This window comes from Elaeis guineensis, chromosome 1, assembly GCF_000442705.2.
Source record: "Elaeis guineensis isolate ETL-2024a chromosome 1, EG11, whole genome shotgun sequence".
Taxonomy (NCBI): Eukaryota; Viridiplantae; Streptophyta; class Magnoliopsida; order Arecales; family Arecaceae; genus Elaeis; species Elaeis guineensis.
This window is the reverse complement of record NC_025993.2, coordinates 184,429,917-184,443,795: the sequence shown is the minus strand read 5'-3', so window position 1 is coordinate 184,443,795 and position 13,879 is coordinate 184,429,917. Positions and strand designations below refer to the sequence as shown.

The window sequence follows — 13,879 nt, the reverse complement described above, 5'->3', positions numbered from 1 at the left end:
TGTAAACGGATTATATGAAAAAAAATTTCAAACACAACCATTTGCTCAAGTAATTTTTCTCTTTCGCATGCATTCGCTCAATCCAACATCTCCTGAACTCATCTCCATTATCCGAACGGCCCCCATGAGACACAGAAGGTAAGAAGTCTCGTTGCAGACCACCTTCCCAAAATCATTCATTGTATCCCAGTAGAGAAGAAGGGGCTTTCAACACCATTTAAGGAAAACCCTTAAATCCTCGCGTTAAATTACCCCACTTAATCTGGGGCCCACTTACGCAAAAAAAAAAAAAAAAAACAAATAACGCCGTGAAACACGGGTAAAGACACGCAGATCAGTCTTCTTTTTATTTATTTCATATTTTTGGTGGGAATGGTAGCCTTCTTTACAGCGCATTACTCACTGTATCTAAATTTCCTCGAAAGACTCCATTTTTCGGTAGGATCACGCACTCTCTTGTACACAGCCGGCCTTCTGTCTCCTTTTGGCTGTCCTGTCTCCGAGGTGAGCTGGTCGGTCCCTCCCCTGTTCTTCCATCTCCCTTTCTTCAGTGCCCAGAACCAGGAGGAGGGAGAGAGGGGAGGAGAGAATCCCGTAACCCATGAAGGCTGTCTGGGTCGTCGGGCTGCTCGTGGTGGTTGTGGTGAGGTGGGTTCGGGGCTATGACTACTTGGATGGAGTTAATGTGATTGCCACTCAACCTCTCCTTGTAGATCTGACCCTCATTCAATCTGCTAAGGAAAAGGGAGCTGGTATGGTCTCTGCTGCCTCCCTCGCTCCTCCTATGTGTCCCTGTTTTATTTGGTATAAGTTCTTCTGTTCTTTTTTCTAAATATTTCCCACGAATGATTTGCTGAAATGCACTTTTTTTCATTTTTTTAAAAAAAATGCTTTTGTAATCATTAAAACTGTAAACTGTATTTTATGCCATTATTATTTATGATGCTCGAGAAATTGCATAGTGTATATTCAATTATTGGATGTGCTGCTCCTTACGTCTCTTATTTGTTTGATCTATGTTCTGCTGTTGTTAATTTCTTTCAAGTTTTATAAATAATCTATTAGTACGTACATCCTTAAATTTTTAATGCTCATTTGACTTGTTGTGGTCATTATGACTGCCTTTCTGTCATTCCTGTTTGCTTCTGTTTGAAGAGGTCAATTTGCTGCTCCCCCCTGAATTCCATCATGTCTATCTTTTGATATGATTTTTCTTTTTTCCCCTTTTTCTGAAAGACCTTTTTCTAAATTATGTTTTATAGTCAGTTTGTGTTTCTTGATCTTAAAATGTACACACGTATACACAAACATTGTTATTTTTTTAAAATATAATCAAATTTATAATTTTCAACTGTCATACTAGATTGCGAGATTCCTTTTTTGTGGCCATGTAATGATTTTCAGAGATATATTTCTCGACTTCATAGTTCTGTTTCTGCTGTGGCGACTGGTTTCATCATTTCCTATGTCAACAGAGCTCCAATGATATATCTGCCTAATTTGTAAATTTAGTTCAAGCTAAAATTTCCCAACAATGCTCCTCACCACAGGGTCTTCGTTTTCTCGAGATCCTATTTATCTGAAATACCATATTAATCTGATACTGTATTCAAGCAAGGAATGATTGCAAGGAAAGAAATTCAATAACTTCTTGCAATTTTATGAGCCATAACAAGTTTGAACATTGTCTTGTTTATTAAGTCTGGATCTCCTAACGGGAACAAATATAAGTAAAAATATGTTGTTCTAAGTTTATCAGAAAATAGAAGCATTCTGTTTGGGCACCAAGTATTAACCATTTGTGAGAAAAGGACTGCCAGAACATCACTTTCTTCATTCACTTTAATCTGGAATGAGCTGGTAAGACAGCAATCAAACTAGATCCACTAGGTACTAATGCCTGTATCTTTCTTCTTATGTGCTATCCTCTTCTTTTATCTCTCCTAGTGGTTTTAAAGTTAATCTCAAGCAAGCAGTTTGGATGAAACAGATAATTACTTGTTGATCAACCATCTTTTTTGGTGCGTGCAGTCTGTTTGGATGGAACACCAGGTGCATACCACCTGCATGCAGGGTCTGGATCAGGAGCAAACAGTTGGCTCCTTGAACTAGAGGTGAATGACATATGGTTAAAAAGTTAAAAAGATCTTGGAGTTCAGAGGTTCCAAATTTTAATCCATGTGACCTGCAGCATGCTAGTAATAGAGGTCACACTGATCATACACCAACATGATGCAACTAAGAGCTGAGCCTTCATTAACTTTTGCTCAAATACAATTTTTGAATACATTAGGGGGGAGGCTGGTGCAAAGATACTAGCTCATGTGTATACCGCAAAACAACTCGTCGTGGTTCATCAAACTACATGGAGAAGCAGATACAGTTTACTGGAATATTGAGCAACAAACCTGAAGAAAATCCAGGTAATTTTTAACCAAAACACTTGCATTTTTGCTTAGTGCTGTAGCTTTTCTACTTGAGGAAATAAACTGTTGGTGGTTGGTCGAGTCTTTGACTCAATGTCATGTCCATTTTGGTTATAATGCTTTCAGACTTCTACAACTGGAACAGAATTAGAATTCGTTACTGTGATGGTGCCTCATTTGCAGGTGAAGGCTATAATGAGGTTAGTGGGATAACTTCTAAATCTCATTGCAAGTTCTTTCATAGGAACTACAATATAGTACCCACAGTCAATAGACTCATAATGGTGCGACTAGTCTTCTATGATTATACATTTTTTCAGCCAAAACAATTCCTGTGAAGTAGTGATCGGGTCTGTTTTTACATACATGCATACATACAAATCTTTTCAGCTGATCCTTATAAATTTTTTGGGCTGTATACATAGGCTGCTGGCCTTTATTTTCGAGGACAACGTATCTTTTCAGCTGCTATGGAAGACCTGATGTCAAAAGGAATGCATTCAGCTAACCAGGTTTCTTTTTTTTTTACTCCTATATGAGATTTTGGTCATGATTTCAAATTCATTTCTTATTTTATGTAATTGATGTTTCCAGGCCCTTCTTGCTGGATGCTCTGCTGGGGGTCTGGCTTCCATACTGCACTGTGATGAGTTTCGGGCATTATTTCCAGGAAACACTAAAGTCAAGTGCCTTGCTGATGCTGGATTGTTCCTTGATGTGTATGGCTCACTTTTTTACTTGTTATGAAACTAATCTTCATTGGTTGCCAAGGAATAGTTTATTAACTTTATCTTTTCTGAATGACTCTGTAATCTCCCATAATTATATGAACGGACAATTTTGCGATGTGTTATAAAGTGATAAATGATCCAGTCTAACTTTTACTAGTATTGAATGTCTGTTATATTTATTTGTTTCTCTATGCATTGCAGTACTGATGTAGCCGGTGGGCACACTCTAAGATCCTTCTATGAAGGTGTAGTAACACTGCAGGTAATATCATTATATCATTACTCTCATTTTATATGTTCAAGGATGGTGGGAATGGATAAAAGAGATATTAAAGTGGATCTTCCATTCAATAACTATACTTAATATAATATGATGATAACTGAAAATGTGCTTTGCACTTAACAATGGCCTTCATATTCACAATGTGTGCATGTTTTTATGGGTCTCAATCTTTATGTGTGCTTATGAGATCATTATGCTGACATCTTTATTCGCTACTTATGAAAGGGAGTGGCCAAGAACTTGCCAGGAACTTGTACTGCCAAGATGGACGCAACTTCGGTAATCTTGGTTTCCCACTAAAGATGTTCATACAGAATTACTAAGAAACAGTGTGATCAAAACCTTTTTCCTCTCTTTTTATTTTATTTTTGCAGTGCTTCTTTCCACAGAACTTATTGAGCAACATTCAGACCCCAACTTTTCTTTTGAATACAGCATATGATGTATGGCAGGTATATTCCAGTTTTAGCCTGTAGTATGGGTCTTTTTTAATAGCAAGTTGTTTCAATGACCAATGGCAGATCTTGTTCTGACTGCAATTCTAGTGGCGCTCCTCATGTTATTTGTTTATTTTCTTATGAAAATTAAATTAGATTTTCTTTTGGATTGATCAATATGGACTTATGAAAATATAGGAATAGCTATTGCTTGCTTCCATTCTTTTTTCTTTCTTTTTATTTGGAGAAATTGTTTGCTTCCATTCTAACAAGTTGTTCTTCCACCTTCATTACATCATCAGATTCAGCAAAGTTTAGCAACCAAGAATGCTGATCCTAAAGGTTATTGGCAAGCATGCAAATTTAATTATTCGAAATGCAACGATCACCAAATAAGGTTTCTGCAAGGTACTGATTGGGTTCTTCTTTCTTACTGCTTGGTTTAATCAACAATGATCAGTACTACCATGTAATTCGTACGTGTTATTGTTCAGGCTTCAGAAACCAAATGCTTGACGCCACGAAAGGGTTCTCAAATTCCAAGCAAAATGGGTTATTTATTAATTCATGTTTTGCTCATTGCCAATCAGAGAGGCAGGATACATGGTACGGAGATAACTCTCCAAATATCCAAAACAAGGTATCACTATATTCGGCATTCATTTCTGGTTAGAGATAACTTGGTTATATAGTAAAATCTGAAAATTGTAAAAAACGATTTCTATGCATTTGATAGAGATATGAGAAAATTGAACATGTTAACTATCGCCTTGTTTTTGAACTATCTCCTTATTTTCAGTGTTAGAGATAAATTTCATGGTAGCCTATGATACTATCTGTTGAGTGGGAGATGGAGTAATAAGTTAAACCACATACAGATTTTCTCTTCTTTTTTTTTTTTTTTTTTTTTTTTTTTTCATTGGTCATTTTGAGTGGGCTCTTTTCCTAGAATACCAAAATACTTTGCGGAAGAGTTTCAACATCAGAATTTAAAGTGGCTGCAACTTCATAACTAGGGTTTTCTTGATAGGAGCCTACTATTTAGTGATCAGTGTACCAGGACTAATAGGAGAATTTTAATCATATTTGGACTAGTACAGTAACCAGATGGTAAATATGCTTAACAAAAGTGATGCTTGTGTTAAATATAGTTAGAAGAATCCAAAACAAATTTCAATTCATGGACTTGTCATCGTTCTGTTTATCCATGGCAGTGTCTGAGAGGCAAGGCTGATGCTGTATGATTATCTAATAGAGCTTTTTCTTCCCCTTAGTTTCTTAGAAAGATCCAAAATTTAATTGATATATAAACAACACAAGAAATGAGGTAGATTCTCATCTTAAATGGGAAACTAGTTGTCTGATTGCCAATATCTTCTGTGACCTTCAAAGCTATGCTGACAGTTCAAAATTTGAGATCTCCATCAGCGTACTGTAAGGAGTTTAGTTTTTGGTAACCCAAAAAAAAAAGTGCAATGTTCTCCTGTTGCCTGAATTGGTGTCTTAAATCTCTTCATTTCTTCTTTTTAAGGACATGTCAAAAAATGGAGGAGCTGAAATTCCAAAAATTCCTAGTTCTTTTACTCAGAACGATCATCCTCCTGGATAAACATATACAGAGAAATTAAACACAGGCAGATGCATACACCAATGAATGCTTGCTTGGGAAACATTGAGATGCGACTGCTACTAGATCTGTTGCGTTTAAATATAAATTTTGATATTTTAGCTTTTAGAATCTCTTGATGTTGTAAAAAAGTAAATGAAGATCGAAAACTTTGCTTTTTAGCCCTCTACATCAACATGTTCTTAGCTACATACTATGAAACCAGAATTCTTTATCCGTTTCTGTTTCACGAATGTTAGAGTCCTCATCACACTCAATACATTTACATTGGCTTTTTTTTGTTTTTTTGATGGTTACATTGGCTGTTCATGTTCAGGGGATTGCAAAATCTGTTGGTGACTGGTACTTTGATCGAGCTGAAGTAAAGGAAATAGACTGCCCATATCCTTGTGACAAGACATGCCATAATCTTGTACCCCGCTAAAATTTATTCAATTATTGTCAAAATATTACCCCAATTGTATTTTGTTGTAGTTGCATATTCATAATAAGATCACAGGATAACAAGGCAGAAGCAAAAAGAGAATTCTGCTTGCGCAAATGATATGCTCTCTTCTACCGTCCAGCATATATTCTTTCATCATTATATTCAAGGAGGAAAGGTGGTAAAATTCTGGTGGTTGTTATTGTAAGAAAGATTTTGTTGTATTCCTTCTTGATAAAGACAATTAAGTTTGATCAAGATGTGTATATTTGAGCATCTTGGCAGTTTTACTATTCTCATTCTAGGGCGTGATCAATCAGGAAAACCATAAGAGGGTCATGGAAAGATATGAGGAAGACAATAGAAGTTCTGGTAAGAAAGCTTACCCTCTGTCCCATTGCTCAGAAATGTTTATCCTGGTTCCAACTTTCCCTAGAAGTTTCTGTATTCATGCAAAAACATCCCTTAATATGTCCCTTCAAACATTGAAACTAGAAATGATATGATATGCTTAGGAATATACTGGTTCCAATGCACATATAGATGCACGTTTGAGCTACTAATGAACTGACTGCCAATTTGCCTTTGTTACGGAAGTGTTTTAGATTTGTTTGGCATGCTATTTTCCTCATGAAGATTACCTTAAGTTTCGCTATAACACAAACTGCATTTTTGAGGACGTAGGACTCTTATTATGCATCGAATCATGAAAATTGCGACTTAAAACGAATTTTTCTCTTAGACACCTCTTTTTTGGATTTCTTTTTCTCTACTCATGAGTCCAGCAATCTTGGGATCCTTTTCTGTATAAGTTTGGCATGTATCAAACATCTAAGAAGAAATCTAATGATGGTCGTTATGAGAATGGAAAACTTGGGAAATATAGCGGCTTTTATTTAGCGTCAGGATTTATATCGTTACTTTCTAATGCAGTTGGTTGCCCATCACCCCAGCAGCACATATCTATTAACTGAAATAGAGAATTTTGTTTGTGACTAAAAATGGGCTGAAATGTTTTTTGGGATAAGTTAATAAAATACAGATGCGTCTCAGTCTAATTAGGAAAAGTAATCTGCCTGGCTTCACTTTCCTATGTATAATCCTTTTTATTTGTGTCTAAGAACTTATCCAGTATCTTCTGATTTGGGTGACTATTGCCTGGTTGTTTGCCACGTGTTCTTGTTGTGGGTTGTCCCTGGGGGTGAAAATAGTATGGATAATATCTATTCATATTTATTTTTGTATCTAAATCAATCTGGATATGGATAGAAATTTGAGGACCTGATTAATATTCGCATCCGTATCCATATATGTAAAAGAAAAATAGATATGGATAGACAACTATCCGATCCGTATCCGAATCTATCCATGAGCCTATATAATTTTATATGGCATTATTAATTTTTAAGAAATACACAGCCATATAAACATGCTATTAACTTGATTTATCATCTATTTAGTATTATGTTTAATTCTGTAGTCATAAAGTTTAATTATCCAATTTATATTCGTGAGTATATATATATTTTTAATATTTAAATTATATCCATATTTATTTAAAATAAATATAGATATGAATTTTTGTATCCAAATAATATCCGTATCTATATTTATATTCGTCAGGTAAAATAAATATAAATATGGATATATTGATATTCGATCCGGTTTCAGTCCTAGTAGTCCTATCTTTCTATCCGTTTGCAGTGTCATATTATTAATTTCACTTTAGGTTGCAGTGGTCATGGTAAATTACTTAAGTATCACAGAAAGGTATCGCCGATTTATGAACTAGAGGTAAGATTCGATAATTTTATTTTTATTTTCTCAGGTGAAAGATTCAATAAAAAATTATAGCAGGGAGACAGAGCTTAGTGGTAACAATGGCACAACACAAGATATCTAGATATTTACTCCCAGAGGCCTATTTGGATTTCTCAATTTCTCATAATAACATGAAGTCACGCTACTTGGGGTGGTCTGTGATGCTTGATGCTTGTATTGAATCCCTCCCCCGCTCATATTAGATGATGTCCACTTAATTTCCCAAGAAAGGAGGGCCTCTTGGGATGACCTGCTTCTACGTCGCGTCCATTAGAGCTTTTCATCTTTTGCCTTCTGCCGTTTTATATTAATCTCCGTCTTAGTATGTTTATGAGAGTGCCCTTGTCTTCTCCTTGAAAACAATTAGCAGACGAGGGAATAAAGCATCCAGACCTGAGTATCGTACATTTGTTTTTTTTAATTTTCTATGATCTGTCTTCGATTCCCAGGGCCATTGCCACCATTTGTCATTGACCACATACTTAAGTAAGCCAGTAGTCTGTCTTGTGTCAGTTTGTGCCAAAAAAGATAAATTGCACGACTTGGTTTCGCAACTTAGAATGATATTAACACTTACATGTTTCTTTTGCCTCCCCTGCTTGAGGTCCTAATGATGGCTCATTGGATAGCAACTCTACTCTGACCTGTGCTTCCAAGAATTTTAAGGGATGAAGGTAGTGCCTGTAATTTCCGGTTTCAGCATCCTTCAACATCACAACTAAGCTATCAGATAAAGTTATGCCAAGCTAAATTCAGCTCAGGAAACCGACTGAATTTTCCATCTCTCATTCACTTTCTAATCAGTCGGATAACCTTTTCCTCAAACTCCCATGGCCTTCATGCACTTCCAATTACATTGCAATCCGCAAACTTCTGCATGATAATGTATTGTTAGAGGGAAGGGGAAAAGCTTTTTTCATGCAGCCAATGCTGCATAAAATCTGCTCATTTTACACCTGTGCTTGTGGGTACTTTGCAATCAAACTGGTGGTGTCCTTTAGGCTTGCCTCATCCCGTTGATAGAGGCTTGCACTAAACCTTCTTAGATGCTCTCACTCTGTGTCCAACTCAAATCAAATGGTTCATTGTATTTAGATTCTTTTGATCTCCTGTTTTCTTTTGTCCCCTAACAAAAAGAATCTACCGGTATGGTTCCGACGCATTGGAATAGACAAGAAGACCAGCATAAATTAAATAAGATGGATAAACCTGTTTATACAGCAAAACAACCATAGTTGTTCCTTGGGACATGCCCCCACCATAATTGTGCGAGCTTGATGTTCTTCACTATTTCTTCTTTACCAGCTGATCATCAGATATTTTATCATTACTTCATCTGAAGTCAATCTTTTCAAGTTTCCGTATAATGAATAGTTGTCTTGTTCCATTGATTAATACACATTAGCGTGTGATGTGCCTCATTTTTAAAGCATGGTAGCCCATCCCTATCAATCCTACCTCGTCAAGAAAGTTTTAGCTGGTGATGGCAATTCTGTTGCACAGGAGGGGGAAAAAAAAAGGAAGGATATGAAATATGAAATGAACCTTAAAGAGGTAAAGATTCTTCTCAAGAGAAATAGACCCCTCTCCTCCCTATCCTTCAAGTTATTTTTTCCTTTTGCTTTTCCCAAGCATTGATCATGCAAATAGAAAACGCATCCACTCCTATCATGCAACCCTTTCCCTTGACAACCTCAAGAAGACCTCCATCAGAGGAACCGAGCATAAGCGCACACAAAAACAATGCTCTAAGTGGTCCCTGGAGCGAACTGTAAACAAAGCAGAATAATTCTCGGGTGCAGGCGGAACGATGAGAAAATATTGAGAGCAGACACAGAGAACAGACAGCATGGCGCTGGGAATAGACAACACATACCTAATTATCTCTCACGTTTTCCTTTATTTCTCAAGTTCTTCCTTTCTAGATGATACTATCATAAAAAGGTCTTATCTTCTGCAAAGCAAAAGAAAAGTTGGGGGCGGGGAATCTTTCTAGACCAAAATGGATCTTGATATATTGCCTAGAGATGGAGGGAACCATCATGGTTAATAGGAGTTTAGAGTCATCATCCTTCTATTAGCAGGTGAATTGAATGGATCCTTATTTTCTTTCAGGGGATTTTTTTTTCTCTTTTCTTCTGTGGCAAGTACGCTGCCTTGCTTGGCAATACAGAACCAACCCATCCCAGGCTGCTTCTTCTGAAGTCATCCAATTGGAGTTGAGATCATTTTAGTAGCTATCAGTTGAGTAAGCTAGAGGTGGACAGCTACAACTCATTCCCAAAAGCAGACAGTGGAAGGGTAGTATTCATGGAAGCGAATGTTGACATCTAATGAGTTCTCTGAGAGCTTTTGATAGGAATACCGTATCTTGTTACACTTGAAACCGTGGCTTTTTCATTGAAAATGATGCTATTAATAGAAGGAAAAGAAAATGGAAGGAGAGTCTAGTAATTTGAAGCAGAGATATGATTGTTTACATGAGATGCCGTCAATATGTGAGTTCCAAAATAATGAAATTAGATGAAAAATAAAAAACAAGCATACACCGAAACAAGCTTTATTCTGCCCTTATTCCCACAACCATCCAAAGATCAACAAAGACTCAAGGTTTTTGTATCATGAAGCCTATTTACATTGAGAAAAATTTAATGGTGCGCTCGTTGTGAAGTTACTATTAGAAGAAGCCTTTTTCTAACTTGTAACTCTGCGTGAAGGACCGCTTCTGTGAGTCTCTCCCTCCACTCTGCGAATCTGAGGCTCCACAAGGACCGTTACGTGTATCGATGATTTAAATTTGTTTGAAAGCTGTGGAAATTCTCTGCAAGTCCTTGCCAAATACTTCCGGAGGCTGCAGCCATGAACTCAACCCGTCGATTGGGAATTGGTTCTCTTCCTTGACAGCTCCATTAAGAAGTTGAGTTTGGTTTTGGATATCCGCGGACAAAGGGATGGTACCGTTGAGGTACTCAGACCATTTGAGGTCCTCCGGTTCAGCTCCGAGTTGGATTTCAGCTTGTCTGTTGGACACCAAGTCCGACCATTGGAAGATGCTGCTTTCATAGATAGAATTGTTGCTCTGCAACTCAATCCCCCCACCACCACTGTTGCCGCTACTTGCACTGTTGTTACTAGAGTTACCGGCCTCCAAGCACTGGAAACCTGGGAGAGAATTGTCTGCTGCCATACCAACCGTGGGCTTTAAACCCATGGAGGTCGATGCAGTGGACCTTGAGCCTGATGGAAGAGCAGCAGTCATCATCATGTTGCAAGTGAACTCGGGATTCATGTCAGGCAACCTGGAATTCTGGTTAAACCAGAGAGGCAGATTTTGGTCCATCGATGAGCTGGGACTGTAAGTCGAATTCCGGAGGGGCAAGTAGTCCATCGAATTTGTCGGTTGGCAGCTGGAGGAGCTCTCATGGCTTGCGGCGGCGAACCGGTATAGAAAGAAATCTTTGGTGGATGTTACCAAATTCTCCGAGTTCGACCTGTCCACCATCGACATCACTGGAGGAGCAAACTCAGGAACCACCGAGTTCAAGTTGCCCGAGGGAGGGGCAAGAGGCTTCAGCTCGCTGGATCCGGCCTTATCTTCTCCGCCTTCGGTCTCGGAAAGTGGTTTGTGGGTGTTGGGATCAATGCCTCTCTGCCTCAGCTTCTTCTTGATGCAGGAGTTCCACAGGTTCTTGATCTCGTTGTCCGTTCTCCCGGGCAACTGGGCTGCAATTTGAGACCATCTGAAGAAGGGGAGGAAGCAAAGATATATGAGACCGAATTCTAGGAGATGTGGTATGTAGAATGGAGCTGAAGGACACTGAGTGGTTGATTGGTACCTGTTGCCAAGGACTGCATGGAGTTCAATGATGAGGTCCTCCTCCTGCTGCGAAAAGGAGCCTCTCTTGAGATCAGGCCTCAGATAGTTTATCCACCTCAATCTGCAGCTCTTCCCACACCTTTGAAGCCCTGAGATGCATAATTCTGACTTAGAATTCGGAAATATTTGCAGAGCAGTATCCCATAAAAGGAAAGATTGGTCGGTATGACGGATGAAAAGAATTGCTCTTCGTTACTTATCATGCTTTTTTGTGATGCATTCTTGTCGTCGGAGTTGATAAGCCAGAGAGGTTGAATTACCTGCTAGCTTGGGCACGGAGCTCCAACAGCCATGGCCGTATTTAGTGATGTGCTTGAGGAGCTTCTCATCCTCCTCTGGGGACCAGAGGCCTTTTCTTAGCTTCTGCTTGTAGCAGCAGGAATGCCTCCCCATTTGGAGCGATCGAGAAACAAGCGCAATGCCTCACAGCACCAGAGGGTTTGGTATTGGATCCTTTCGAATTATCAGCTCCAGGAGGCCGTTTGTGGGTATGATGACTGGGTGTTGATCTCTGAGATGTGCTGGGGGTTGTTTGTGGAAAGAGATTGTGTGCAGGCTGAGATAATGAAGCAGCAATAGAGAGGAGGGAATTGAATTAAGAGGAGAAGGAAAAAATAGAGAGAGAGAGAGGTCACAATCAAGTGGGTGTGATTGTCTTTAAGGTTTTTTTTTTTTTTTTTTTTTTTTTTTAAAAAAAATCTTTGCCCTCATTTTTTTACTTCTTCTTTTTAAGGTGGGATATGGGGATTAATCATCTAAAATGTATGTCTCATCAAGCTCAGTAATAAATGCTTGCTCCAACAGTGGTGGTGGGGCGTGTACTCTCATAAATGACTGGTGAAGCGTTACGAGGATTTGGTCCCAATGACTTGAATGTTAATGCAGTAAAAGCAACATTTTTTTTGAAAGATAACAAAACCACCGCCTCTGAAGCAATTCGGTTAAGTATGGAGATAACCACAGTCAAAAAAGGATTAAAAAGTCTTCTTCTACCTAGGGGTATAAGTGATCCTTGAAAAGCTTGACATTCTGAGCTGATAATTTTTTTAAAAATCTGGAATGCATGTAATTTTAAGTTCAAATTAGTGTTTGCAAATACAGCGGTAGTATCCTATTCGTAAAAGAAAGGTCCAAAGGGGAGTCCGGAACCCATTCGAGTTCCCTACATAATCTTGTGTCAGAGAACAGGACCCTCGTTGCTTTTTTGGGCAGATCCCTAAATCCATGATCACTTTGGAAAGGTCCATCATTGATTGGAAAGAACAAAATACTTCCATACATCTTTTAGAACAGCAGGTATCTTCCTCCATTTTCGAAAAGAGACATTGTTTCTCTTGGAAACTGCCTGAAGAATTTGGTATTTACCAATTGTAGAGAATCGACACCGTATCACGCCTTCTCTGAAGAAGGTAAAAAGTATGTAGCTGTGGAACGAGTCTATAATTGAGAGCAGGACGTCAAGCACTTTCCATGAAAACAAAAAAAAATAAAATAAAATAAAGCTTCAAGCATAACTATCTATAATTCTGGACTGCATGGTCTTAAGATTGTGTTTGATAATTGACAATATATGCAGATTGCTGATAATTTAAATTATTATATTTGATATATTTTTTAAGTGATAATACAGATTATCTTGGCAATCCAAATTATTTCATGAAAGACAATCTGAATTGCCTTGAGGAGGATTGGCTATTTAGATTACTACTTTTTGATAATGTTAAAATAAAAATTTTGAACAAAATTATTCCTAAAAAAATCACACAAAACCCATTGCCCAACCCTTTCTTCTCCCCCCATCCCCCTCTGTATGCACCCGTGGCTCCTCCACCTTCCTTTGCCTGCCCATAGCTCCTCCACCCTTATCCCCCATTATCTCCTCTGTGGCTTCTCCACGTCCGTCCCCACCACTCCTACGGCTCCACATGCCCCCATCCTCTCTCCATCCGCTCCAATACCCATGGTTGCCTATATCCATCAGCCCGCCACTTCTCTATACCATCACCACACTCATATCACTCCTATTACTTCTATCAAAAAAAAAAAAAGAAGAGCATCGGGATAAAATTATTAGATATATTTTGAAAATTTGATTTCATATTATCGGTAATCTGATTGTCATATCAAATATGTCAATCAAAATTTTCAATAATTTTACTGTAATATTACCTATATGTATCAAATATAGTAATCAACATTACTGACAATTTAATGGTGGCAATTTATCTTGAAGATAATCTATATTATCTTCTA

At 38.0% G+C, this 13,879-nt stretch overlaps 2 protein-coding genes across 2 annotated transcripts; one reads left to right on the top strand and one right to left on the bottom strand.

Moving 5' to 3' along the window:
- Positions 1-469: 469 nt before the first annotated feature.
- Positions 470-6,080, top strand: LOC105040120 (pectin acetylesterase 10). Its single transcript, XM_010916503.4, has 12 exons — positions 470-752; positions 2,032-2,114; positions 2,294-2,423; positions 2,553-2,626; positions 2,852-2,938; positions 3,021-3,145; positions 3,359-3,419; positions 3,666-3,719; positions 3,815-3,892; positions 4,180-4,285; positions 4,372-4,517; positions 5,821-6,080. The coding sequence occupies exons 1-12, from the start codon at positions 602-604 to the stop codon at positions 5,926-5,928; spliced, it is 1,203 nt and encodes a 400-aa protein (XP_010914805.1). The 5' UTR covers positions 470-601; the 3' UTR covers positions 5,929-6,080.
- Positions 6,081-10,248: 4,168 nt separating this feature from the next.
- On the bottom strand, positions 10,249-12,173 carry LOC105040118 (transcription factor MYB61). Its single transcript, XM_010916500.3, has 3 exons — positions 11,887-12,173; positions 11,586-11,715; positions 10,249-11,489 (listed from the first exon to the last, which is right to left on the bottom strand). Exons 1-3 carry the CDS (start codon positions 12,017-12,019, stop codon positions 10,541-10,543), a joined length of 1,212 nt encoding a protein of 403 aa, XP_010914802.1. The 5' UTR covers positions 12,020-12,173; the 3' UTR covers positions 10,249-10,540.
- Between the last annotated feature and the right edge of the window lie 1,706 nt (positions 12,174-13,879).

Excerpts from the sequence above, each read along its gene's own strand:
- LOC105040120 (XM_010916503.4), top strand. The coding sequence starts at position 602 with ATGAAGGCTGTCTGGGTCGTCGGGCTGCTCGTGGTGGTTGTGGTGAGG. Across the intron at positions 2,939-3,020 it reads GAATGCATTCAGCTAACCAG|GCCCTTCTTGCTGGATGCTC; the intron begins GTTTCTTTTTTT and ends TGATGTTTCCAG. Across the intron at positions 3,893-4,179 it reads CAGCATATGATGTATGGCAG|ATTCAGCAAAGTTTAGCAAC; the intron begins GTATATTCCAGT and ends TTACATCATCAG.
- LOC105040118 (XM_010916500.3), bottom strand. The coding sequence starts at position 12,019 with ATGGGGAGGCATTCCTGCTGCTACAAGCAGAAGCTAAGAAAAGGCCTC. Across the intron at positions 11,716-11,886 it reads CTCCGTGCCCAAGCTAGCAG|GGCTTCAAAGGTGTGGGAAG; the intron begins GTAATTCAACCT and ends TATGCATCTCAG. Across the intron at positions 11,490-11,585 it reads CATGCAGTCCTTGGCAACAG|ATGGTCTCAAATTGCAGCCC; the intron begins GTACCAATCAAC and ends CCCCTTCTTCAG.